Source organism: Aythya fuligula, chromosome 2, assembly GCF_009819795.1.
Source record: "Aythya fuligula isolate bAytFul2 chromosome 2, bAytFul2.pri, whole genome shotgun sequence".
Lineage (NCBI taxonomy): Eukaryota > Metazoa > Chordata > Aves > Anseriformes > Anatidae > Aythya > Aythya fuligula.
In genome coordinates this window covers 134,104,615-134,131,156 of record NC_045560.1, presented here as the reverse complement: position 1 = coordinate 134,131,156, position 26,542 = coordinate 134,104,615, and the positions used below count along the sequence as shown (strand labels likewise).

Below are 26,542 nucleotides of genomic sequence, written 5' to 3'. Positions count from 1 at the left end.
TCTCCTTGTTGAACTTCATGAGGTTCCTGTCAGTCCCGCCCTTCAGCCTGTTGAGGTGCCCATGGATGGCATCACAGTCTTCTGGTAAATCAGCCACTCCTACCAATTTGGTGTAATTTGTGAATTAACTGAGAGTGCCCATCATCAAGACTGTTCACAAAGACGTTAAACAGAATTGGACCCACTACTGACTCCTGGGGTACACTGCTAGATACTGGTCTCCAACTAGACTTTGGCCATTAGACACTATAGTGTAGAAAGATTCTCTATGAGGATCTTATGGAGAGTAGTGTCAAAGGCCAAAAAAAAAGATTATTTCAGAAACAAGAATGGAAGCTGAGGCAAACAAATGAAGAATTAAATTCAATAAACAAAAATTCAAAAATTAAAAATTCAAATTATAACACCTTATACAACTTAAGGGCATGTCGCCCTACTACATTTTTTAAAAAATGTTTGTTTCTTTTTGACAAATACAGCACATTACGTAAGAAAAAAAAAATCAGAGGGAAAAAAAAAAAAAAAAACACACAAAAAAAAACATGAAAAAGAGGAGGTAAAGGACTGACTTGAACAGGACATGAAAGGACATGAAGGCTTTCTCGGCTAACTTGCAGCACCACAAGATTTTGTAAACAAGTTGCAACACAACCACAAAAGACTGTTTTTTCCAAAGTAGGTTTGTCACATCACAGGAGATCACTTTGTAGTGCTGCATTTTCTCACAAACTTGTGGTAGGATAAACATATCTACACAAGGATGAAAGGCAAATATAGATATGTCCTTCTGTTTTCAGATACTAAGTAAAACTTGCTGATAGTTTTCTTCTTGTCCCTTGTGAAATTTAGACTTCACATGTAGCGCTGTCTCACCATTTGTCTTTCTCACATTCACCTTGCCATTCCATTTTGTAAAATCTCTATTGACACTGCAATGTGCAGCTCAATTGCAGTGTTACAAATCATATACAGAGAAAATTAAATGTAATAAATTACATAAGCTATGTGTAAACACAACAATCCCATAGGCTCAATGCCAGTGTAGTAGATTTGTTCTCCATATACAATGCTCATTTTTACATATTTATTCGTGATCTCACTCACTGTAAAATATATTTCACTGGCTTGTTTTACTTTCAACTCTCCTATCACACTTTATTAAACATTCTTATTCTTGCTTTGCCAACCCAAACGCTGCCTGAAGCAAAACAATGGGCTTTGTGAGTGGGAGGTGATCTGGAGTGGAGAAAGGAAAAAAATACAAATAAAATGCAAAAATACCAGTCTTTGGGGTTTCATGAATTTGGAGTAAAGAACATGTCCAGAAACACACTGCCAAATTCAGTGCTGTTGACTGAGATACCAGAGTTTTTTGAAGCAATCCATAAGTCTAAACAGATACCAGAAGCATTTAAAAATACTTTTATGGTAAAATTGTCCCTTCTATATATGAAGGCTTTGTCATTTGTTATTAAGTTGCAGAGTTTTGTTGTTGTTGTTGTTGATTTGTTTTTACATGATTCTATAGAGCAATTGAAAACCTTAAAAAAATTACTTGGAAAATGCTCAAAGGGGGTTGAAAGTGAAATGAAGGGCAAAGACCTTGTTTCAAACACATTAAAAAATATAAGGGATAAGGGAATAGATTTCTTTCAAAGCATTTGAATTACCTCACTTATGATATCATCAGCACACCAATGTGGAAATATTTCCTTGTGTTACTTCTGTTCTTTATTATTGCTCATAATGTATGTTTTGATTATGTCTTGGCTGTGGTACTTAACACTAGTCATCTCTACACGATGATAATATGCCTATATGTAAGTAGAGTCACCACAGAAATACCATGAGGAAAAAAAAAAAAAAGAAAGAAAGAAAAAAAATAGCTGCTCTCATTTTATATTAAGAAGTATTTATGAAAAGGCTTTTAAAGAATAAACATTTTTTTTTTAATATATGGTGAATCATTTGTGATAGCCTTACAGGCCAACCAACTACTCATAAAAATGACTATGACATTTTGACTTATGTTCTTACAAGATATATTTACTTGCCTTTATTATATGTCCCTAATTCTCATTAATAAATAGTTCCTCTAGAAAAACTTACTGATGTATTATCTAAATAAAATGTTACCAAATGTATACAATACTATAAAACAACATTCTGAAATGAATATTTTTTTTCTTTTAACTACATAATCTGAATTAACCAAGTTCCCAAACTAACAGGAGAAAATGAAGAGATGAGCAATGCAAGAAACTGTGGTCAATCTTTTTAAATAAGGTGTCCTAATTTAGTAGCTAACTAAAACAAACCTCACCTCCTCCCTCATCTGATGGTAACTGATGGTAACCAAATCATCAGTTACAATCAATTCAAAGTAAATATCTACTCAGCTAGTAAATATAATTTTGCTATGAGTAAATTATCATTTTGATAGATATTATTATAATACTACTAATTCTTCAGACAAGATATTATACTCACAACACCTAAACTCAGTTTGCTAGAGTAAGTTAACTTAAAGAATCAACCTCAGATCTTTTGTGCAGTAAAATCATACAGCATTGAAATCTTTAAAATTTTCAGCCATCAATGTCTACTTTCCAAAGGGAGACACCATGATAATATATAAAAGGTTATATGCACTTTATAAAAGCTACCTTGAAGCTGTATACTTGAAGTACTTCCGAAAAAAAAAAAAAAAAAAAAAAAAAAAAAAAAAAAAAAAAAGTCATAAAGTAACACGTAACATATCTAGGGTAATTTTTTGCATAACAGATCCACAAATCACAAGTCACTTTCTTTTTACCACAATGATGGTTGTGTTACATTGAGCAAAATATGAAGAATATGACATTTGAAATATTTAGTGTTCCCTCTCAGAAGCTGATCATGCAGAAGTTAACCCTCCCTGTAAGTGTATAAAATCTGTAATTGCTCATGTTAATGAAAGGAATTATTGATACTATAATATGTTTATATTTTAAATTTCAAAATATGACCAGTCCTGCTAACTCTTCATCAAGCTTTCCTAATCTGTTTCTACAAACAGAAGTAGTGAAAAAAAAAGTTTTTAGTGTTACTTTTTCTTCATTCACACATGCATCACTAATTCTGCACATATATATAAAGAAAAAAAAAAAAAGAAAAGAAAAAACACCACATAGTGTGCTAAGAAAATGTTAGCTAATGAAATAACCCATCTCATTTACAGAACTCACATGAAAAAATCCTAGTGGTCCTGATATATATGGCATTTTCATTCCCAGCAAGTACTTCACTTGTGAAGTCACCACATGTGTCGCTGCTCCTGTTGTCATTGCGCTGATCACTGGTTCTGTTAACAAGAAGGTGGCACTGCCCAACTGCAGCATAAACATTGCTACCTGGAAAGCAAAGGTATGTGCATCAGTAAGTGTAATAAAGTGCAGCTTCCTGGTGATAGGGCAGTGAGAGTCCTTTTAATAAACTGTAAGACAATTGAGAATAGAACACACAAGTCCTTTGAAGGATGAACTGAACTTAAAACTGAACCCACTGGTTCATCTGCATTATCTCATTCACATCACTGGTTTACCAGATTCTACCTTTAGTTTAGTAATGTAAGCCAACTCAGAGAAGCTGTCTTCATGTGACACTTATTATTCTCTCTTACTCAAATATGGGAGAAAAACAAATACTATAAAAACATCAGCTGAATAAGTGTTGTACCGACTCATTCCTGCTCCTCTGATAGTCATACTGAGTAGGCAAAGGGTTGTGGTCCACCTAACCAATGCCAACTTAGAGGGCTTAGAGGGCTCTGCCCTGCCCCAGGACACTATGCCACCAGCGTCCCTATCCCACACAGTCACACATCATAGCTCCTCTGGCAGAATTTTAGCCACCTGATATCCTACTGACCCTGAGCATATTGTCTGATATATCATGATACTTGGTACTCTCATGCTACAACATCAAATATTTCATGTATGACCAATCCATAGTTACATCAACTTCAAATGCAGAGGTTTCTGGTTTTGCAGCTATTCAGGTAAGAGAGATACAGAATTTGCTTTAGATGATGGAGGGTACAAAAATATTTTCTTCTTTACAGAAAACCAGAGAAGTTTATATGGTTTCATGTGCTGTTTCAACAAAATCTATACTATTATAGTAAAAGCAAGATATTTTAAAGATTTTAAAAATCTACTTCCTATGTACTTGGGCAATACTTGAACTTAAAATAGAATATCTGTATAAAATCAGAAATTTTAAAACAGGAAGGAAAATCAACATCTAATTTCATAAACACAATCCTATATTCAAACTAGATTTCTCCTCTAGGAAAAAAAAAAAAAAAAAGAAAAGTAGACTTTGGCTCAGTTATACATGTATTTGATCTTGAAGATAATTTCAGCTGCCCTGAAATTTTTACAGAAGTTATTTCAGAGTGCAGGGATAGGATCATAGAATTCCTCTCTAATCTGGGAATCTGTTTACAACTATTGTAGATTCTTCATACAAATATAGTACAAAATCCCAAAGTATTAAGTGTCCTACTATATTATCTCATTTTATCCCAGACTGCAATCACTTATTTTCTTTAAAGAATGAGATTTGACAGAGTTTGTTTCTTTGACCAAGGTTGTTACTGACTTACAGATGCTACTGTGGTTTGCATAACATGCAATACTTTGCTGGATTACATTAAATTATATTTAAATTATCCCCCTTACAGTGAGTTCTGCAGACTCATTAGATCAAAAAGTATTATTATTTTTTTTTTTACTTTTATATCCTTTTGCATTAGTTGTTCTGCATGAAAAGTTAAACAACTCTGCTCAGAGTTGTTTATGACAATACTGTCCATGAGGATTATTTTGTGTTTACCATATTAAATACAGTCACTTCAGAACAAATCAGTCTCCTTTATATTTGTTTTTGTTGTAGTTTTGAGGTTAAAACAATCCTTTTCAAATGTTACTATTCCTTACACATGACCAACATTTGCTTTTTCACCTGTATGCAGTGAGCTACAAGTCTAAAAGCTCACCAATAAATAAATAAATAAAATAATAAAACACACACACACAATAAAAACAGAGCGGTTTTTATTTAACATAAAAACCTCTAGTAATTTAGTTAGTCATGCCTGAAACCAATAATTACTAACTTCAAATATTTTGTTTATCTGTTTGTTCTAATAGTGTGCCTATTCAGATATTTAAAATATTGTTCGCAGTAGCAAAGTTCAATAAGGAATAAATTTTCCCTCCCCTAGTGAGTTTTTCTTTTTTTCCTAAGATCAGTTTGTATTGTACTGTTGTGAAATTTCTAAACGTATTATATTTTATTTTCCAGAGGATGAGATGGATATTTATTTAATAAAAATCAAAACCACAGAGGCAGTTCAGTGAGGTAACTAATATCACCGAGAAATATTAGATAATATTAATATTTCAGATAAAGTTATTATTACTACAGTGAATTACAGAGATTTATGATTACAGAAAATAACTTCTGCATCTCATACACATTTACATTTTTTTTTTTTTAATTTTTCAGCATTTTGAGGCCATGTGACCCTACTTCACAGGTAGAAACTAAAAGGTTAGTCACATTTAAAGCATACTTCTTATTGTTTGTGTATAACTATGGGTTATATAAAATAAATACAAATCTGGCCTATGGTTTCAGATGGGCAATTTCTGAAGCCGCTCAATGAAACAACGAGCACCTGCCTATGCTGATCATCAGTCTCTTACTATAGAAGGTAACTCAGGACTTCCAGAAAAAATGGCAACTCTTCATCAGCATGTACATCCTGCTCTTTATTCACTTTATAGCTAAATTAATTAAGTGTGCATCCATGAAGCAACCAGAAGAGAAAACATCTGAATAGAAGGGTGCAATTTTCAGTATAAACTGGCATGTCAAATTTCTGTTGTCCTTGTAATATTAGTAATGTACAGAACAGCTTAGATAGAGAGGAGGCAAAACATTGTTTGGAAATCAACTTCCCCAAACCATCAACTTCCCAAAACCATTTTCATGTAAGTTTTCTTGTGATGTATATATTATGTATTTTTAGCATTTATACAGGCATAGATCAAGTCTCAAGTTAACCTTCTCTGCTGGAGGACAGACACAGTCCATAGCTTGGCTAACAGTGCTTTTTGGATAAACACCATTTGAGAGTAAGCTAATGTGACACTGCACAATTACAGCACATTATGTTATGTCATAAAATCTTTCACCCACTGAGCAATAATCAAAATGCAGAGTTTAATATTTACAGTAATCTACTAATTTAAAATTTATAGTAATCTACTTTATCTTCATTACTGTCATGATGCTAACTTTTGTGGGTTCCTAGTCTTTTCTGGTGTACTGTATGATTTTCGTTCCCTGTTGATGCAAAAAAATTACAGAGAAAACTGACTGTGAAGCTTCAGAATAGCAAATAATAAAATACAAAATACTGCCAAAAGCAAATAAGTTTCTCTTTTTGTTATTTGTACTAATAATGGGTTTTTCTTAAACTGTAAAAAGAATAAAATTTTCACATAGTTTAGGATTGTCTCCATAATTTTTCCTTTTTCAAAATTTAGTTCCTAGGAGATGAGGGAGTAATTCAAAGAGAGAGTAATGCGAGTTAAAAAAAAAAAAAAAAAAAAAAAAAAAAATTTTCTTTCTGTGTCTTTTTCTAGTTTCTGTGTCTTTTTCATTAATCTTGAGATTAATTTTGCTTTCATTAGATATAAATTCTTGATAAAATTCATGCATATGAAATCAGAAGGAGCTGTCAGGGAAAGGGAAAATACCCAGGAGAGAGTGAGGGAAAGCAGTCTTGAGTTAATGCACACTACAGAAAAAAAAAAGAAAAAAATAAAATCACAGAAAAAAATTATAAAACCAAGTGATTAAGCAGAAGTGGTAGAGTAGAAGAAAAATATGGGAATTTAGCAAGGAGAAGAGATATGAGTAATTGCAGAAAGCAAACTCCTCTATGTTCATTAATTCAAGCACTTTTGGTTCTTGTCCACTTTCAATACTTACTTCCCATGACAACAAGCTCAGTTTATTATTGTTAAAATTCCACTCTCATTGTGTAGTCAATTTAACTTTATGGCCAGTAAGAATTTTTCACGCATAACAGGCTCCTTGGAAATCACTAATCTCAAACTTTCTGTCCAAAGTAATGGAGTCTGATAATGTGCTACCTGTTAAATGAATTCAGTTTTGGAGAACATTTTAAAACCCTCCAAACTCCATGTTCTGGAAGGAGATGATTCTTTTTTGAACATTACACAGAACTAGAAGTGGTGGTACTCTTTTCAATCATTTGCTGCCTGGGCTAAGAAGATGAGTTCAAGCACAGGGAATATCTCTTGTAAGGAAACAGTACAGACTGTGAAACTTTCATTTGGTATTTTCTGTAGATTATCTCGAAATCAAAGATTGCTAAAGTGAAGATATCCTGGGAACTTCTGGAGACCAACATGACACAGACAGTTCAGCTTCACTGAGTCACCAGTTTAAAGTTCTTTTTAGCCTGTTAAAATAGACATAATTGGTAACTTTTGTTCTTTTGATTTATAATCATAGAATGGTTCAGGTTGGAAGGAACCTTAAAGCCCACCCAGTTCCAACCCCCTGTCATGGGCAGGGACACCTCCCACCAGACCAGATCCAGCCTGGCCTTGAACACCTCCAGGGATGGGGCACTGGCAGAGGCTGCCAGCTTCTCTAGGCACTGGCAGAGGCTGCCTCACCAACCTTTGAGTAAAGAATTTCTTCCTAGAACTACTGCTCTTAAGTTCATTATAGTTGAGTTTAAAGTATTTTGTAGCTTCTGGTGGTGTGTTGAATGAGCTTTCTTCACTCCAAGACCTGAAGACTTCCTTCTGTGGTCTAGACTAACACATAGCATGCTGTGCTGTGTTGTCATTGTGGGAACCAGAACTCCCATCCATCCTAGCTGTCCTTTCTAAGATGCAGAATATCAGCCTGCAGAAAGTCATTAACTAAATCTTTCCATTGTAAAAGGAAAATGAGCTCTTTTCCTGATTACCACTGTATAATAAAGATTTATGTTTGGTTTCAGAACGAACTACGTATTACATAGAATAGTGCAACATAATTTTCTCCACAGGGAAGCAAAGTATTGGATAAGAATATTAGCTTTTCAAAAACATGCTTCATGTTCAAAGGTGCTCCTTCCTTATTAAACAAACTTATAGCAGGTCACATTAATATGTTTTCTGGATAAGCAGGAACATTTTTTTCTTTCCAATACTGCTCATCAGCAACCAATTATAAAAGTTGTTTTTAATGCTTTTTAGATATAGTAGCTGAAAAATAGTGTCAAATCATTTTTCTGGCCAAGTTCAAGTCTTTACATACTCTTTCTAAGAAGGAACATGATGTTTTGGAGAGGGACAGTTCATCCTTTGTGTGGAAAATGTCCATGGTATGGAATAGTCACAGCATCAGCCATTTATTGTAGTTTCCCTAATGTAATGTAATTATGTAATTATGTCCCCCCATGTAATTAGGGACTGGTTAGAACACTGTGTTTCAATGTAAAAAAACAGCTTTATGAGAAGACAACAAAATGAAGGTTTGCTCCTTCCCCAGATAAGTACCATCCCAACAACAGTGACAATTCCACTTCTTTTGAAATTCAGGATGTCCTCAATGGAAATCTATTGCTCCAAAACATGTCATATAAATCTTCTCATACCAGAATACAACGCCTATTCCATATGATTCATTATTTTTTTATTTACTCTGATCAGAAGATGACACAGGTCATTGATGGAGCTCTCCACTACCAGCAAGATTCACCTTGTCTCCTTATCTGATAACTGCAGCAACTGCTAGCCAGGAGACTGGAATCAAAATGAGAAATGAATATTCTCACAATTCACAGCACCTAAGATGACGGCAAAATTTAATCACAGTTTTTATCTGGACTTCCACCTGAATGTCTGTGATGAGCAGCCTCTAGGCAGTCCTCTGGGATATGGGAAATGCATATTTTTATCTGTTCTCTGTGTCCCAGGTAAATGCTCTCACCATTATACCTGCATGAAGCACTAGTGACAGCACAGCAAGCACTAACTCTATTAGTAGGGCTGTAATAAAAACAACCTTACTGACCTGGGAGAATTGCCCACACACTTGGCACAGCTCCCTCCCAGACTCACTCTGAAGACTCGAGCAAAGGATTTTCCAGTTCTTCTCATTCCAATCAGGCTTAAATAGGATAGAGGCTAAGATAAGTCAGCTGGGGCAGTTTAAAGCATATGAAAAAGCAGAACTTTTCAAAATGAAAGAGGAAGAGGTCTAGAGGATTCACACACCTAATGGGATTCTGCAGCAGCTAAGTAAAATTTTTCTGCATTGGATTTTAAACTTAGATCAAATGCAGGCAACTTCCCACTTTAGGCATTTTGGCATTTTAACACACAAGTGGGGATGACATAAGAGACTGATATTCTCTGAGCACAGCAGTACCAATGTGTATGCTCAAAGGACTTTTAGCTGTTACAAGCACTCTACACGATGCAGTGGTGTGTTACAGTCATTGGTGCACATACATAAGCCAGACAAAATCACAGAGTGGTTCACAGTGAATCACAGAATGGTTGAGGTTGGAAGGGACCTGGAAGGGACCTCTGGATGTCACCTGGTCCAAACCTTCTGCTCAAACAGAGCCACCTAGAGCTGTTTGCCCAGGACCATGTCCAGACAGCTGTTAAAGATTTCCAAGGAGGGAGACTACTACAGCCTCTCTAGGAAAGGTGTGATGTTATCTGCACCAGGTCTACTCTACATGTTGTCTCTGGGGGTTCCCTCATATTGTAAACTCAAGTTATAAGTCTGTATCCAATAAAAGAAAACAAAACCACCAACAACAAACATAAAAAAATAAATATATATATATATATTAAAAAAAAAAAAAAAAAAAAAAAAAAAAAAAAAAAAGCAGGAATGGCCACACTTCTTGATACTCCCTACCAACTAGCATATGCCTATGCCCCAGTTCCTTCCAAGTTCCAAGCCACAGGAGATGCCAATATGGGCTCCTTAGCTCATCTTTTGCATGGTAGAGGGAACCAAAGCACCAAGTGTAGGGATCTGGATTTCTTCCAGGAAGTGAGGTACCCAGGAGGTGTTGCATGTCAAGTGCTGGAACATTTCTTCCATTTTAATATTTACTAGGAAAGATGGAAGCCTTCTTTGAAGACCTAAGCAACTGGCAATGGATAAAGGAATTCAGTGCTTGTGGTGAAAATAGGAGAAGAGAAAAAATTTAAAAGACCTCTGATCATTTTAATAAGCTTTGGAGAATCATTTGAAGACATCTGTTTTACTAATTTATTTTGCTTTAATGATGGGTGTATGAACTCTAAAGAGAATTTAAAGATGTTTCCCCTACTGTTTTTAATTATTGAATATTGTATAGTATTTCTCTTCAGGCCAAAAGCAATAGAAAACCTCAGGAATATGTCAGTGCTTACCAGAGAGCTGATTCATGTTTTGTTTCTGAAGGAGAAGGAAAGGGAACACCAACAGCAACTGAATGTTATATTAGAGCTGATGGAATGTGGTTTTACTTCACATTACAACACCCTAGGAGCATGTATACAAATAATTACTGCATCTCAAACAGCAAATTCTTAAAGCACATTCATGAACATTAGACCAGACCAATGATCAGTTTTTCTTAGAGAAGTGAAAAAAGTATATTACAAAAGTCAGAGTTGTCACAAATGCCAAACATCAGCAGCATACAGAATGTATGTTCACCATTTACCTGAATGATTCCTCCCAGAAATGAAACTGCAGCTGCAACTCCAATCCTCTGCATTTCAAATTCTGATAGGCCCAAGACTCCTGAATTATTGTTTGCAGTGAAATTAGTGCCAGCTGAGGGAACAAGACGTTCAACTGCATTGGCAGATATTAAGGAAGTCAAAGCAAACGTTCCTAAAAAAAAATAATACAATAAAAATTAGAAAAAAAAAGTTACCAGTGATTGTATATGTGTGCTCATCACTAATGATCACTGTTTCAAAACTTGGCCATTTTAAGTGAGTGTCATTTTGTCCAATCCTAACAATAATTTCTAAGATAATATTTTCACATATTACAAATTTCTTTATGTAAAATACCATGTAGATATCTAAATTAAATGCAAACTTTTCATGAGAATATTTATGTAGACATATTAATAAAAGAGGTTGAAACATAATTATTCACAATTATTTGAAGGTACCACAGATGTTTTTGACTTACCATGTGTGTGATGAAATATTTTTTGTCTAAAGGTCCCAAATGTTCACTATTCAAATTTCTAGGGTAATTAAATCATACTATATACCTAATTATTAGCCCAATATAGTTAGCAGATGTGTATGTTTAAAAATAAAAATAAAAATCAAGAAATAATCTGCACTGGAGGCAGGTTAGGAAATGAATTGTTGAATCTTCTGTTTGAACCTGCTTGTATTTTCTTCCTCCACAATGTCCTCTGGGAGCAGGTTCCAGAGGTTCAGAATCTGCCATAGTGTTCTCTTTATTCTATACTTTCTTTTAAAGTGATCTCACCAGTTTCATTGAGCTCTCATTATTCTTATTCTTCCCTATTTGTACAGAACCTGGTGAGTACAGTTCTACCATCACCTTGGCCTCGATATAGTAAAGCTCCCATCACAAGTTCTTTGGGACCCTACTAGGACTCCTCCACCCTGAAAAATTACAATTGAGTCTTATCTTTGTCTTCTTATCTTCTAACCAGCTAATAATTAATAAAATAACTTTTCTTCTATCACAAGGGCAATTTAGTTTCTTTAATAACCTTTGGTGTGCAACCTTATCAGCAGCTGTTTGACCATTCTGATATCTTACATTCAAAGTATTTCTTTTTGTTATGTGCTTACTAACTCTCCTATAGAACTCTAGGAGGTTAGTGAGATGGGATTTTCCTACGTAAAAGTCACATTAGCACCTTTCCAGCAAACTCTGATCATACATAACTTTCAGTGATCTTATTTTTTACTGTAGTCTGTAATAATAGGGGAGAAATACAGTTTCCAGGATTCCCTCCAGAGCCCTTCTGGCAGTTCAATGGTCTTGTGACCTTGTTATAGAATGTCCCATTTATATCTTTGTCAGAAAGGTGTCACAACAGTTTCCTTCCTGTCTTCCTCACTTTGATGTATTTAAAGATCTTTTAACTACCAGTTTGATCATTTTCTCCACAGCAGTCTTCAAATTCATTTTTTTAGCCTTCCTGATTCCTGTGTACATCTGACCTACCACATTGCATGGCCTTCCTATCACTGATAAAGATACTAACAGAAGATCCTTCAAAACCACTTACATCAAGAGTAGACAAGAAAAACATGTAGGGATTTGTTATTCAGATAAATAATCTTTCAAATTAGATCAACAATGTCATAGAAAAGATATTTCAAGTAAAAGTTGACAGAACATGGCCATTGATGAAATTTCCTATTTCCTGCTAACATAAGTGATTTAACTAACAAAGGACATTCTTGTAGCCTATGCACATATAGAGAGCCCCATTGATATTGTAGAAGCTGCTGTTAGGAGAGGAGATTTTCAGCTATGTACAAGAGCAATTACAGAGCATTTGGAGTTCTGAGAGAGGCAGTATTGCTCCAATTCAGCCTGCTTGCCACAATTACTTAACTGTGGCTGATGGGATAAGTACATGAGACATTTCTACTGAAAGGTTCAACAACATATATCACACAAGTTTATTTATAATAATAATAATAATACATTTGTTTGTCTGGAAGACATCTGAACAGGTTTCCAGGTTTCCACAAAAGAGATTGTGCAGGAATTCTCAGCCATAGAACTGAGAAACTCTCAGTAAATCACTCTTTGAATGCTATTCCCTCCCAAGGATAAAAGATCAGCCTTATCTGCTTGCACTTACTTGTTGCCTCATCTGTTTTCATTAGTAGAATTTAGGTCAACCAGATACTGTTTTATCCACTTTCCTACATATGATCATGTGAGACATTCTTATCTTCCTAATAACCTCACAATAACAAGCAGCTGACAATCCACTGCCAAATTATTGTTTTTAAACAACTTTTCATTATAGATTCGTGTTAATATATTCAATGGGAAAAAAAAAAAAAAAAAAGTATACTAGTTATACTAGTCTATCTCTACTCAAGTAGCAAAATTATTTTCCAAATTCTAAATTTTCACTTTAAAAAATATTTCTTAAATCAGCAGAGTACATTCCAATGTTCTTTATAGCTTCAAGTTGATATTGGCATCCACAGCTCTTTCTCAGACATCAGAAGGCTCAAAAACTTTCTGCACATTTAGGGAAAAAAAACTTCTGGCTTTCCTCCTGCTCTAAAATATTGTTTAGCTGTTCAGAAATTTTAAATAATTTAACTGAATATTAGAATGACTGGCATAAGAATTACTGGTCAGCCAAATTTAGCATTGATGGCTTTTCCCCTAAAAGGTAAACAGAATTTACCGAATTATTTCTTTGTCCATGTTGCAAAACCTAAAGACACTGATGTAATTCAGATGCACTTTGTCTTGTACTGTATATAGAGATATACAGATAGAGATATTTCTAATGGGTAAAAAGAGCTTTATTAATGCTTTCAGATCCAGTCACTGGTCCCACAAGCATACATTAGTTGGAGCAATACAGGATGCCACACAACAAGTGCATGCTGCTTGTCCAGGACTAGGACTTTCAGGACTAGACTTATACTCAGCTCTGCTGATGTCAGGAGTCTGGTACTTCTGGGCTACCACTTCCTCATGCTTGTCCCTGTTGAACTAGGTGAAACCTCATTTAAGGAAGAGGTGGATCTCCTGGTGTCTGGGTAATTCAACATTGTGTAAACTGGAAAAAAAGAAATAGTCATAAAAAGAAGAAATATATATATATTTCTGTTTAGTCTTTAAATTATTTTCCTTCCATTGATCTTATAACACACTTTTATTTCAATTGCCAGTTCCTTATTTCACAAAATGTTTTAGCAAATAGACACTTACCTGTCGCAACATGACGACCCATTCCAAATATGGCATAAATAATGACAGGAAAGAAAGAGCCGTATAAACCAAAAACTGGATGGACTGAAGACAGAACAGCAAAGGCCAGCCCTATGGAGAGTTAAATGAAATTACTTCTTTGCATGAAAGTAAAATAAAAACTGTTCTGCTTTTTTTTTTTTTTTTTTTTTTTTTTTTTTTTTTTTTAATGAGGAAATGTCTATGATTTTATTAAGAGCAGGAAAAGAAACACCTTCATTTACAAAAATCTAGACCATAAGCCATTGCAAAGAGAGTTTTACAACAAGGATCAGGAAGAACTGAGAAAGGTTTTTCATCTATTGTCTATCATCAAAATCTTCACACTTTCTTCTGCATCATCATCACTAACAGAAACAAATAGGTCACAGATATGATTTATGGCCTCAACTACTGTTTTTCCAGGTTTTCTTGATAAGGTTTCCAAACTCTTTTAATAGAAAACCCTCACAGGAGGAGGCAGTACCATTCCACCCCCCATTCCAACAAACAAGGGTTTGAAACTGCCAGGGCTCCAGGCAGTCAGATGGTTATTTCTTACAAGCAGTTCAAAACTCATAATTTTGGTTTGGATGGAGCCCTTTCAGTCTGCTTTCTTCTAATTTTTTTAACAACAAAAAAATATTCCTGAGTTCATTGTTTTTAGGTGCCTGTTTTTTTTTTAATCCTTCAGATATTAACATTTTTTTTTTTCATCATGTAAAGCTGTGGGTCCAGAAACACAGAAAATATTTGATTTTTATATTGAAATAGAAAATGAACTGAATTGGTTAGGATTTAACTTTATAGATTACTAGTTACCTTCATTGTTTGGCTATAGAGGACAATGTCCATCTTTCTCTTAGAAAGTCTCCCAATATGCCTCTTTTAACAGAGACATATCTGCAGAGCAGCAGCTGTGGTTGCTGTTCAGTTTCAGATACCCAAGACAGAAAACAAGTCTACATTGACTTCTTATAAGGCAACAGAGAGACTCCTCAGACTATGCTTCAGAGCAACAGCCTATACTGTCATTTCACTGTTTTTCCTTCTAGAAACTAAGATTAGGAGAAATTGCTTGGCAGAGGTCCTCTGTAAATCTTGTTGGATACCACATCTTGCAGTAGGGACACAGGACTGGCTTGTGCAGTACACAAGGTGCCTTTCTGAAGTCCACTTTCAACATGAGAGTCCAGTCTAAGCTTTCATATAGATATGTGTGTGTGTGTTCTGGGGAAGAGACCGTGCATAGTCTGGGACAGAGAGATGGTTCACATCTATGAATCGAAGGAGTTGTTAGTTTTTTTATATGCTCTCTGTCTTCCATTAAGTGTTCGGGAAGCACATAAACTCCTTCTTCATTAGGAAAAAGTAATGATTTTGAAAAACAAGTTTTAAAATAATGTCCATTTTTGCAGAAAGCAGATTAAAGTCTTATAATATCTAACAATAGAATTTAATTGTTAGAATTTTGGACCTTGAAGCTTTCCTTCTAAAAGGAACTGAAGAGTTTTCCTTATAAAAGGAAATGGTTCATATTTAATAAGTTTTCACCCTAAGAAACTTTATGATTCAGTTCAAGATGAGGTTACCTTAGAAGTTGTACAAAACAAAACTAGAGGTTACAGTAATATACCACAAGCTAAGCTAAAATTCTTCCAGAAGAGGGACCACTAGCTTTTTCCTATTTGATATTTCCAATTAATAGAGGATTAAGAACAGCATACATTGTTCTTCCTCTCAGTATTTAAAAGGAAAACAAAGATTCAGCTACCACAAAGTATTCTGTTGTCATCTGACTGTAAAAGCCAATTATTGTCTCTCTACATGTACTTACATTTTTATATGTTTCCTAGGACGTTATGACAATTGAAACTTTTGACAATTATGGCCAGAATGCGTTTGATCCAGCGTAAGCTGTACAAGCTGTGTGTAGAGCACAAGAAGCAACACAAAAACTGCATCAACGTCTCATTTCAGCTCTCTGAACAGGGCACAGAAGAATTGAGAGGCATAACCTGAACTCTTACAGACAAGTTTTATAAAACTGTGAAAGGGGCTACCCAGACCAGCAAACCCGCAGGATACATGAAGGAATTTTACTTTGCTCACAGACTTACTGCTGAGAAATACATCTCATCTATAGGCAGATAATCTGAACATAAATCTGGCCCTTGTTTTTGCCTTTGCATTTGTGGACCTTTCACAGTCTTCTTGTATTAAGTTTCTAGATGTGGTGGCTCATTCTTTTCATGGTGAGGTCATGGCAGTTAAGGCAGAGCTAAAATTACCAGTCTTTGTTTCCAGTCCTGACTCCATTGGGTTTTTGTTCCTGTTACTGAAATGTGTCAATTGTGTGTAAGAGCAGAGGGGCATTATAAAACAGAATTAGTAAAGACTTCAGGATTTCTGGTAAGACATATAATGTTCTAAAAGTTCAAATACATTTTAAAGATATAAGCAGTAGTATATTTCAGCTCACTTCATTAATTTTCATATTAAACTTCACTACAATGCATTCCATATGCTCAAGAACTAGTCAAAAGACAAGAAACATTATTTTAATTTTTTTCATTCCAAACAGTAATAATACTCAGAAGAAATATATCATAAAACAAGGATCCCATGTAATCTTCAGTGGTAATGTGGAGAAGCCTCAATGGCAGTGACATTAAGGTTCTCATATAAGAATATAAATTCCATGGAAAGAAATGCAAACAACAATAAGTTCAAATACAGTACATTAATATTGTGGTTCTTTGCTTTAACTAACTCCTTATCATAAGATAACATTGTGCAACGCAGTTTCATTGAAAACCACGCTCTTTGGCTAGCACCAGATGCATAACAATCACAGCTTGCCACACTGAAAAGCAAGAGATGTGGCACCACTCTTGGTAGCTATCAAATGAAGATAACTATCGAATAACAAGCTTGATACAAATAGAAATAAGGCCTACCACAGGATAAAGGTCTGTCAGTTTGCTAATTTGATAGTTTCTCCTAATTATGCTAGAGCCAAAACCACAGTCACAGCAATAAAAAATATTTTCCATAAAAAGAACTATGAATCATCATAGTATGATGAAGTGATTAACAATTCTTTGCATTTGGAAAAAAGCTGGTGACACATATGTATGTTCAGAGGATATCTATACCATGTCTTTTAGAAATGCGGTATGCAAACTAGAAGCAGAAAAAGTAGCAAGTCTACAACTAATCTGAAGAGTTTCAAAAATTTCTTCATTTTCTATTTACTGTGAAAAACTATACATTTGCTACATACTGTAGCATACATTACTATATAAGTAAAAATTATTATTGTAACTTTTCTTTTCTTGAATGAGACTATATTAAGATAGCCAGACATCAAGTTTATGGAACCCCAAACAACACTAACACATCTTATCCCTCTCAAAACACTATCTGTAGTCATGAAAAATCTCTGATGCTTCAGAAAAAGTCAATTTCTCTCCTTCACAATGCTGAATTATGTAATAAGAAAAGCATTTCCTCTAGATGTCCTGAAATGTAGAATTAACACATTTAATGAGTCTCCTATCGATCCCTCTTGGAAAACCAACAAATTAAACAGCCAATGATTCATATCTAAGGCTTTAATTTCTAAGTCCAGGCTAACAATTTTTACTGAGTTAACAAAAAATATGTATATTTCATAACAATTTCTTAACACAAATCTACATCCCTGCAAGATTATTTGGCACTGGCTTGTTAAGAGCTATTAGCACAAAAAAAATGATCCTTTGTAAATAATAATTTTCCTTCAAAAATTGGAAAGCTCAGTATCAGTTCTTTGATGGTGCACACATGCTTGCAAGATCTCTATTGCCTAATGGCATAATTTTCTGGGGCTACACACATGGATTTTACCTTCTGCTTAACTTATTTAAAGAGAAGGTACAAAGAGCTAAAAATCATTTCCCAATCTGCCATTCAGAGCCTAAGGAAAGTGGAGAAAGTATCCTCCCATTCACAGCAAAATGGGAGGATAGATTCTGCAAAATTTAGCATAAATCTTTCAGAGTCCACACAAGTGTTAGCAACCATTCTCTCCTTTTTCAGGGATGCTTTAGTGCAGCACCTTCCCAAGCAACTGTCACCTTCAGTCCACAGAGACTGGAGTATCTCAACTGTATTAGTCATACAGTATCTGAATTGAATCTTTCCCCATGTGCCATCTGAGAATTACGTCAAAAGTATTTTTGGGAAAACACTGTTCTACTTCTCCACTTTGCAGATTTCCAGATACTCACAGCTGTATCTTTATGTTCAAAAGAAAGGATAATCAAGTATTACAGTAGTAGAAACAAGTGGACTGTGTGACTCATTTACGAATTCTCTAATCAAGATACCTTGACCTTTCTGTACATAAAATTTTACATAATTACACCCAAAAACAGATAGAAAAAAATCTAGCATTTTCTTTTCTTTTCATGAAAATCCAGGAAAGAAAGAAAAAAAAAATGTTGTTGACAAACAAACAGAGATTAAAGATTTAGACCAATTACTATAATACACCAGTCAGCCATAACACATGAAGAACCTGGCCATCTCCAAAATAAAACAAAATAAGTATTTTGAAAAGGGATTACAGGAGAACTCCTCTACACCTCAGTAAAAATAACCAGAGAACTAAACTATGAGGTAGCCTCTTAAGTAGCATCAACACTGTAGAGAAATAAAGACCAGTTGTTGGCTGATAAAAGGCCTTAACCCAAGATGAACCCAACTTCATGAGACCTATGAAGAAAACCATCCATTTTGACAAAATGATGATCAAGGATCTCAGCACTAACAGTCTTCTTGATCTATCTGACCTATAAGTTTATAGTTGAAGTCATTTTTTTCTTCAGGGAGTCAACACTCCCTGGGTTTGTCAGTCTCTGTCCATGGTGCTCAGGTACGTCCCAGGCGCAGGGATGGGACATTGAACAGCTTGTCTGGTCATACTAACACGTATACCTGTACTCTGGCTCCAGAGGATTCAGAGGTCTGAGAAGCTGAATTCACATTTCTTGTAGTCTGTCAGACAGGTCTGCATTAGCACATGTGCAACTTGGAAGAATCTTAACAGACATTAGGAATGAAAATAGTGCATTCACAGCAGCACCAATGCCTTAGTCATCTGCTGGAAAGTTGTATAAATATGAAATATTGCCCTGCATTTACTTACTAATATGCTACATTTCATTATCAGTTTACATCATTATTCTTTGTAAGGGAGAACTATACCAGAGTTCAGCTGGAGACTTTCTTCCACAAATCATTTATGAACTGCACGGATTCTCCAATGCATTCTCTAGGAAATTTTTTGGCTCTCTTTCCAAATGTGCTTATTCAATTTCATCTACATATGCTATTTGTATGTCAGATGTATATTTACAAGACAGATCTACTCCTTAATAAAATTATTAGCTCTAGTTAGTCTGCTCAGAGTATATTTATGTCTGCATTTATGGTCAGAGCTTGAAAAGAAAAAGAGGAAGAAAAAAAAGAAGCAAACAAACAAAAAGAAACAGCAACTATCACAGTTGAGAAGACAGCTGAGGTTTCTCCATGAAAAGCTATATATATATATATATATATATATATACATATATATATTTGGCATCGTGCCTTCCAAAACACTGGGCACCAGTTCTGGAATGCATGAAGGCAGTATAGTCCATTTTTTTTTAACAGCAAGGTCTCCAGCTAGTGTTAAGGAATTAGTTGTTCAGCAATAAATCCAGCTCAAGATTAAATTAACTTTAATTAAAACATACAAAACACACCAAGCCTTGGTGAGTTATTATTGGGCTAGCAGAATGAAAAAAAGAAGTTGGCAGGAATAACAATCCTAATTTCATCAGATGCCATCTACATATTTCACTTTTGGAGGAAATACGCCTCAAGGGCCCTCCACCCCTCCAAAAAAACAATACACCAAAAGCTATTTGAGCCAAAGCGTTTCTTTCTCATGATAGCTCATAGGAAAGCCAGCTAATGTATAACACTATGTATAAATTCTATATGAAGTATATACATGTGCTCACTGACTACAAAAAGTATACTTAAAAATAAATAAATAAAAGCAGAACACTGCTGTAACCTCAAATCCAATAAACATGAAAGTCCAAGTCTTGTATCCACATGCTTCCATATGGGTACCCTTTGAGTATATGCAGTATAGCACATGGTCACACCTTTGTTTCAGAACAAATAGCAAAATGCTTATGAATCCAGCCAAATATCAGGAACTTAACAATATAAAGATGGAATCAGAAATACAGTGAGGGTTTGTGGAAGATTTTTGTGTGCTTTTTGTTTGTTTATTTTTATGATAAACACTTATCTTCATTTATTAATGGATATACCTCAGTTTAAAACTTCAGTTTTTGGAGCAGCAACAGATATTGTAGGGAAACAAACTTGTGAAGGATCCCTTTGTGCACTGTGTTCTGATCCCTTTTACAACAGGCAAATTTAATTTAATGCATATATGAGTTATGTGATAAGGAGATATATCTCCTTATCCTTATATTTTAATTGTTCATTTTTAGATTTTAAGTCTCAATGTATTCATGTTATTTTATTCTTATTTGTTCATGTGCTGCAACTGTTTTTTTTTTTTTTACTCTAAATGCTATTACTAGACAGTGTAAAGATCTCCAAGATCCTACAATGAAAAGTGAAAGGTGCAAGTATTATCATCACCCAGTGAATCACAAAACATAAATTAAGTCATATATTTGCCAAAGCAGAATTCTCTCTGGTCATTAATGGCTTGCAGAAGAAGATTATAGTTATCTTAACCTAGATCAAGATCTTGGAAAAAGTTTTGGGGGAAGGGTTCATATTGTCTAAAATTAGGTACCTATATTAGGAATTTACCTCCAGAAAGAGTAAGACAACTTCAGTTGTTAATCAGAGAACTTACCTTGCACATTATGTAATGTCCTAACCAAAGTACTCTGATTTACACTTTGGATACATCTGCATCCCCTAACTATACAGAGAACTGACATATCTAAATAAGTTATGCACACTAATATATGTATTCAAACAGATTATGGGAGATAATTAAGAATAATTTCTGCGGCTATGAACTCAGCTGCATAACAGAGGATAAATTTGCATAGCCTTTTTCAGACAAACTCAGATTTACATTTTTGCAGACCATAACAGTCAGAGAAACTTACTGATGCATTACCTACATGGCTTCTAGAGGCCGTGTACTATGTAGACAGTACACATAGTTCTGACAGGAAAGCAGAAAATAAAAGGGGGGGGGGGAGAGAGAGAGAGAGAGAGATATTCTATACAGAATCAAAAAGAGAAGCAAAAACTGAGATGGGCATGCAATATATCAGGCAGTATGTATTGTATACTTTATATCCCAAGAGAGGGCACAAAAGGTATTTGTTTGAAAAGATTACATTGGATGAAGAAGGCTAGCAAAATGGATTAATCAGAGATGTATCAACAGCTTGGTAATGAATAAATAATGCCAGGGAAGATCACCTATGAAAGGCCTTGAAAGTAAAGATGAATAACTTGTTTAGTGCAATAAAAAGTTACCACAGACTGAAAATGAGCTAAGCAGCTGCATTCAGAACAGATATGAATGGGTTATAGCACATGTTCAGGAGGCTACAGAAAATCAGTTTGACAGGTTTATGAGATTTAGCTGCATGGAAAGAATACATCATAATGCATCTTAATGTTATCATGCAAGAAAACTCAGAAAAATTCAGACACAATTTGATCAAAGTATGCTTCTTGCCTACATAGATGAAGTCAAGGTCACATGGAAAAGCCACAAACAGAAATTTGATATTACTGTGACAGGTTAATGGATGAGATACAGTAAAGAAAAGCCTTATTAACTATTTGAAACATGAACGGTTTATTACCCACAATGCCACAGTTATAATGGCTGGGAAATACCTCGCCTAAATTTTCATGTCTACATCCTCCGTGGCTACCCCTGAGCCAGTCTTCTATTACTTTTGGTGGAAATCTTACCGGTACAATCAACCAGCCTTGACAAGGTCAAGCTAAGCACTCCCAAGCCACTTGCTTGGTCCCTCCAAAGGATGGGGGAGAGAATCAGAAAAGCAAAAGTGAGAAAACTTGTGGGTTAAGATACAGACAGTTTAGTAAGTGAAGGAAAGAGAAAAACAAGCAAACAAAAATGATGGAATCACTCACTACCTCCTACAACATCAAACACCATAAATTTCACTAACTCTTACCAACTAGATTTCCATTGACTGTGAGGAATGCAAGAGCAGCTCCTTGACAAGTAGATACCTACACTGTGGAATGTTTATTTTATTTACGCAAGTTTAATTTGGAGAGAAAAATCTTATTAGGGACTCGCAAATCATCTACACGGAGACAGTAATTGAATTTGTGTGTATGGGTAAGGAACAAAGAACAAAACAGAAAGAAAAGTCTTCATATTTTAAAATCATCTCCCTGTTGATGGGGTATTAATGAGTTTTAAGAGGGAATGAAGTACTAGTCTGAGAAGCAAATAAAGGATTCAATTGCTAATTTAGAGACTTGTTTCTCTAGTCTATAAAAAACAGATTTTTGAGAAACAGACAAATTAGGTTGTAATTACTAAAACGTGAAAACTGAGATTTCTTAGCTATCTCTGAAAGTGTGCTACAAACTTCAACACTGGATAACCAAGTTCATTTAAGATTCTAAGATTATTTTTCAGCCTTAGGTATCAGAGTAAGAATAATGATTCTGTGTTTGAAAAATGAGATGTTGAGAATGACATTATTAAAAAATTATAGTTTTGTGTGCTTGAACTAATGAAGCTTGGTTTATTTTGTCTATTTAGATTAAAGGTTGACTGCCTTTGCAGTCCTGCAGTGCAAGTTCCAACTGAATCTTTCCATCTTTCCAGCAATCAGGGCATTAAAAGGCTTTTTTTTTTTTTTTTTTTTTTTTTTTTCCTACACATTAACTAATGTCTGACAAGTTTCTATTACCACTTTTTAGAACTTGCAGGATCTGTTTTCAATGGCCATTTTCATACAATTTGTAGAAACATAATTACATTGGACACCTCTTTCCACCACCTTCTGTTGAATTAGCTAAAACACTAAAACTAGAGGACATAGACAGGGACTGTGCAGGTATTGTTTCGATGAGTAAACAGGACAGAAGAATTCAGTAGTGAATTCTGAGACTTGTGAATTAAGATTAACTTGCATTTGCAGTAGACAATAAAACAACTATAGGAGCATGTGGAGAAGTACTGCTTGGTTTCAGCAAAGATTTGGTGTTGAGCCCTCCTTCTTCGCAGATGCCAAATAGCACATCACAATAATCCCATGACTCTCCTTCCAATCTCCCTACCTCAGTACTGTCCAGTCCCCCTGTCCAGTCTCCCCTACCTCAGTACTGGACCCACTAGTTACACTTGAATCAATGAATTCCCTACACATGGTCAAACACAAATTAAGCATGTTTTAAACAATCTTCAGTTTGAATTTGAAGAACATCTTCAGAAGGTTCACTTTCTACAGAGATTATTACATTATGGATTCTTTGATAATGATTATGTCATAGTTGGATAATATGAGAGAGTAAACATAACACCTTGGAAGCCTTCTAAAGGTCTATTTCTTCCACACTGCACATGGAAGTAAAGGCAATTGAATATTTGGGTATCAGGCCTTTCTTGTGCACTATTCCTAGACACTATCCCACAGCACTTACCTTCTACTTTATTTATTTCATGGTGGAATTAATTTTAATCCTAAATTAAGTGATATATGAACTTGTGATTTAATTTTTAACTCATAATTTAATTTTCGAGTGCCTGACTTGAAGGTACCTTACAGAGTTTAAAGGCATAAGTCACATTTAGATAGCAATCACTTCTACACTGAAAATCACAAGATAAGTGGAAGTAGTTCTTTAAAATTCTGTCCAAAACAAAAGATAGCATAAGAACAGATATTCTAAAGTATTCAATAGCCCTGTAAAAAAAAACTTTTGGGGAGCAAACATTATCTGCATGCATTGATCACTAATACTATCACTAATTTAGTCTTCTATATTTCTCCCTTACACAAGGTAGACTCCGAAAACTGCTCTTGCATAAGAATTATCCAGAAGCAATTTCTAAAAAAGTCTACAGGGAACAATTTTAAAAGTAACCTTTGCTGCATTCAGTATGATGCCATGACCCACTAAGGGCAGTGACTTCCTTCTTACCCTTCCTTTACAAAGAAAAGACAGTTCTCTCTTCTAATTTTTTGGTTAGAAGTTGAAATGCAGACACTTTACATCAGATCAGAGCACCTGCCATCTTGAATATTCTGAATATGGCCAATACCAGATGAGTAAGATATCCCACAGTAGGAAATTGTGAAAAACAGCTCTGAGGGAAGGTTTTTCTTTATTCTCAAACTACTGGGCTGCTCTCTGCCCTGAAGCATGCAGCTCTTATCACTCAGAAAGCTGTTGTGTATGCTTTCAGATTCAGATTTTTCCATAACTGAAGTATATTTCTGTATACGTGAATTTACTTAAATATGTTGCTGTGACACCCAATGACACTGTGCTCTGCATGACAATTATCAGTCATTTCTAACTTTTTCATACCAGTGTTCGTTTTTTCCATTTTCTATCTTTACTGGATCATCTTAAATTAATCTCTCATATTAATTAACTTCTTGGTACAAGAAGTTAACAAGAAATTTCTGTCTGAAGCCATGAGCAAAGTAGAACTGCTGTTAATATTTTTATGAATTTCACCATGCTGTTACTAACAGCATTTTAATTACAATTTTTGTATATGTACATACCAGTGAAATTAGAAACTTTACAGTATTACGGTATTAAGGTTCTTAAAGTTCAATCATGCCAATGCAGATGTTCCTAATTACCTTAAAAGCACAAATACTTATACAAACCGGTTGTTTCCAGCTCCAGTGTAATTCAATTAAAGTAGTGCTTATAATTTAACAATGTGGATGATAGTTAAGCATAGTTAATATGGGAAATTGTTAAGAAATAGCATATATAGTTTATATAAGGCAAGGAGCTGAAATCCATCTGAAGCAGACAAGCAGCTGGGATTTGCCTCAGACACATATAAAATATTGCCTAAAGAAGGTGACACTATCAAAGACATATCAAAAATGGATGAAAGCTCTTATTTCCCAGTAGCAAACACTTTGCAAACTTGCATTATTGGGACTTTTGGTTTCTGCAGGTCATTCTGCAGGGTTTTCTTTCTGAGTATTTTTCTTTTTTTTTTTTTTTAATTGATTTTTCTTTATTTTTAAGCTGCTAAATGGAGTCTAGCTCTACCCCTACTTTGTATCGCTGCTTGACAAGAGGTGTGTTAGGTACGGTAATACAGTTTTAAATCAACATAGGAACTGAAATATGCAAGCTGCATATGCACACAAACCCTCTCCATGGGTAATGTTTCTGGAAGAAGCACCTCTTAACTACAAAATGTTGTTAACTTTTATGCTGCACACTGGGTTTACACAGGTAATAGTGGAATGCCAATGCTTACTCCAGAATGGCATTTCTTTAAATTCAATTATAAAATAGACACATTACAGTGCAATTATCATGTAGATATATTTTGTTTTTCATGTAAAATAGGGAAATGTGGTCATTTAACTGATTAAAACATCAGATATAACCCTATGCTGTGTGAACAGAGTTACTGGTCTCCTACCTCCAATATTAAGTCTTAAAATCTGTCAGAGGGATGGGATAGTAAACGTTCAGTTCAGAGCAATCAGTTAAAATAACACAAGGTATTTCCATCCACATTTTTACTTCGATTACATACACATAAGAGTTAACACTGTAAACTCATATTTTTATTTAGATTAAATCAACATTGAAAAGGTAAGCATGTGTTTGTCTTAAAGAAAGTTTTAGGATAATAGGGGGATAAAAGAAGACCAACGAAGTTTAGCAGGACCCCAGTTCCAAATATGACTCTCAGCTGTGCTAACTGTACCTTGTGTCACCTGTTGAATGGCTAGCATCATCCCAGAAACCGCGTCGGGAACCAAATTCTCCTTCCAGTCATAGGTGGGCACCCACTCCAAAACGGGCAGCCGCCTCATCCACCAGTGCCTGATGTCCTCCAGGCGAAGAGCCCGGACTTTCCTCCAGCCCGTACTCCGGGTCCTTTTTCCCCTCGGCATTGCCAGCCCCGACCGAGGCTCCCCTCCAGCGGGACGCACGGCTCGGCGCCACCCCGCGCCGGGGCGCTCTCCAGGTGGCTTCTGAGGTTTTGCAGTTCCAAGGCTACAGGAAAAAAAAAAAAAAAAAAAAAAAAAAAAAAAAAAAAAAAAAGGGCACGTAAAGTTTCTGCAGCCGTTCTCTAACCACGCGGGATAAAAGTACTTATTAAGCACTTTTAATCATCTAAACGTGAAACGCAGAGATCCCGACT

At 35.1% G+C, this 26,542-nt stretch overlaps 1 protein-coding gene across 1 annotated transcript in view; it reads right to left on the bottom strand.

The window, feature by feature from the left end:
- SLC26A7 (solute carrier family 26 member 7) overlaps positions 1–26,291 on the bottom strand; it is a 63,813-nt gene extending 37,522 nt beyond the window's left edge. Inside the window, exons 1-4 of the mRNA XM_032182509.1 lie at positions 26,102–26,291; positions 14,065–14,175; positions 10,814–10,986; positions 3,228–3,392 (exon numbers count right to left, since the gene is read on the bottom strand). Coding sequence (XP_032038400.1) covers positions 3,228–3,392; positions 10,814–10,986; positions 14,065–14,175; positions 26,102–26,291 — 639 coding nt within the window. The remainder of the gene's footprint in view (positions 1–3,227; positions 3,393–10,813; positions 10,987–14,064; positions 14,176–26,101) is intronic.
- Positions 26,292–26,542: the final 251 nt, after the last annotated feature.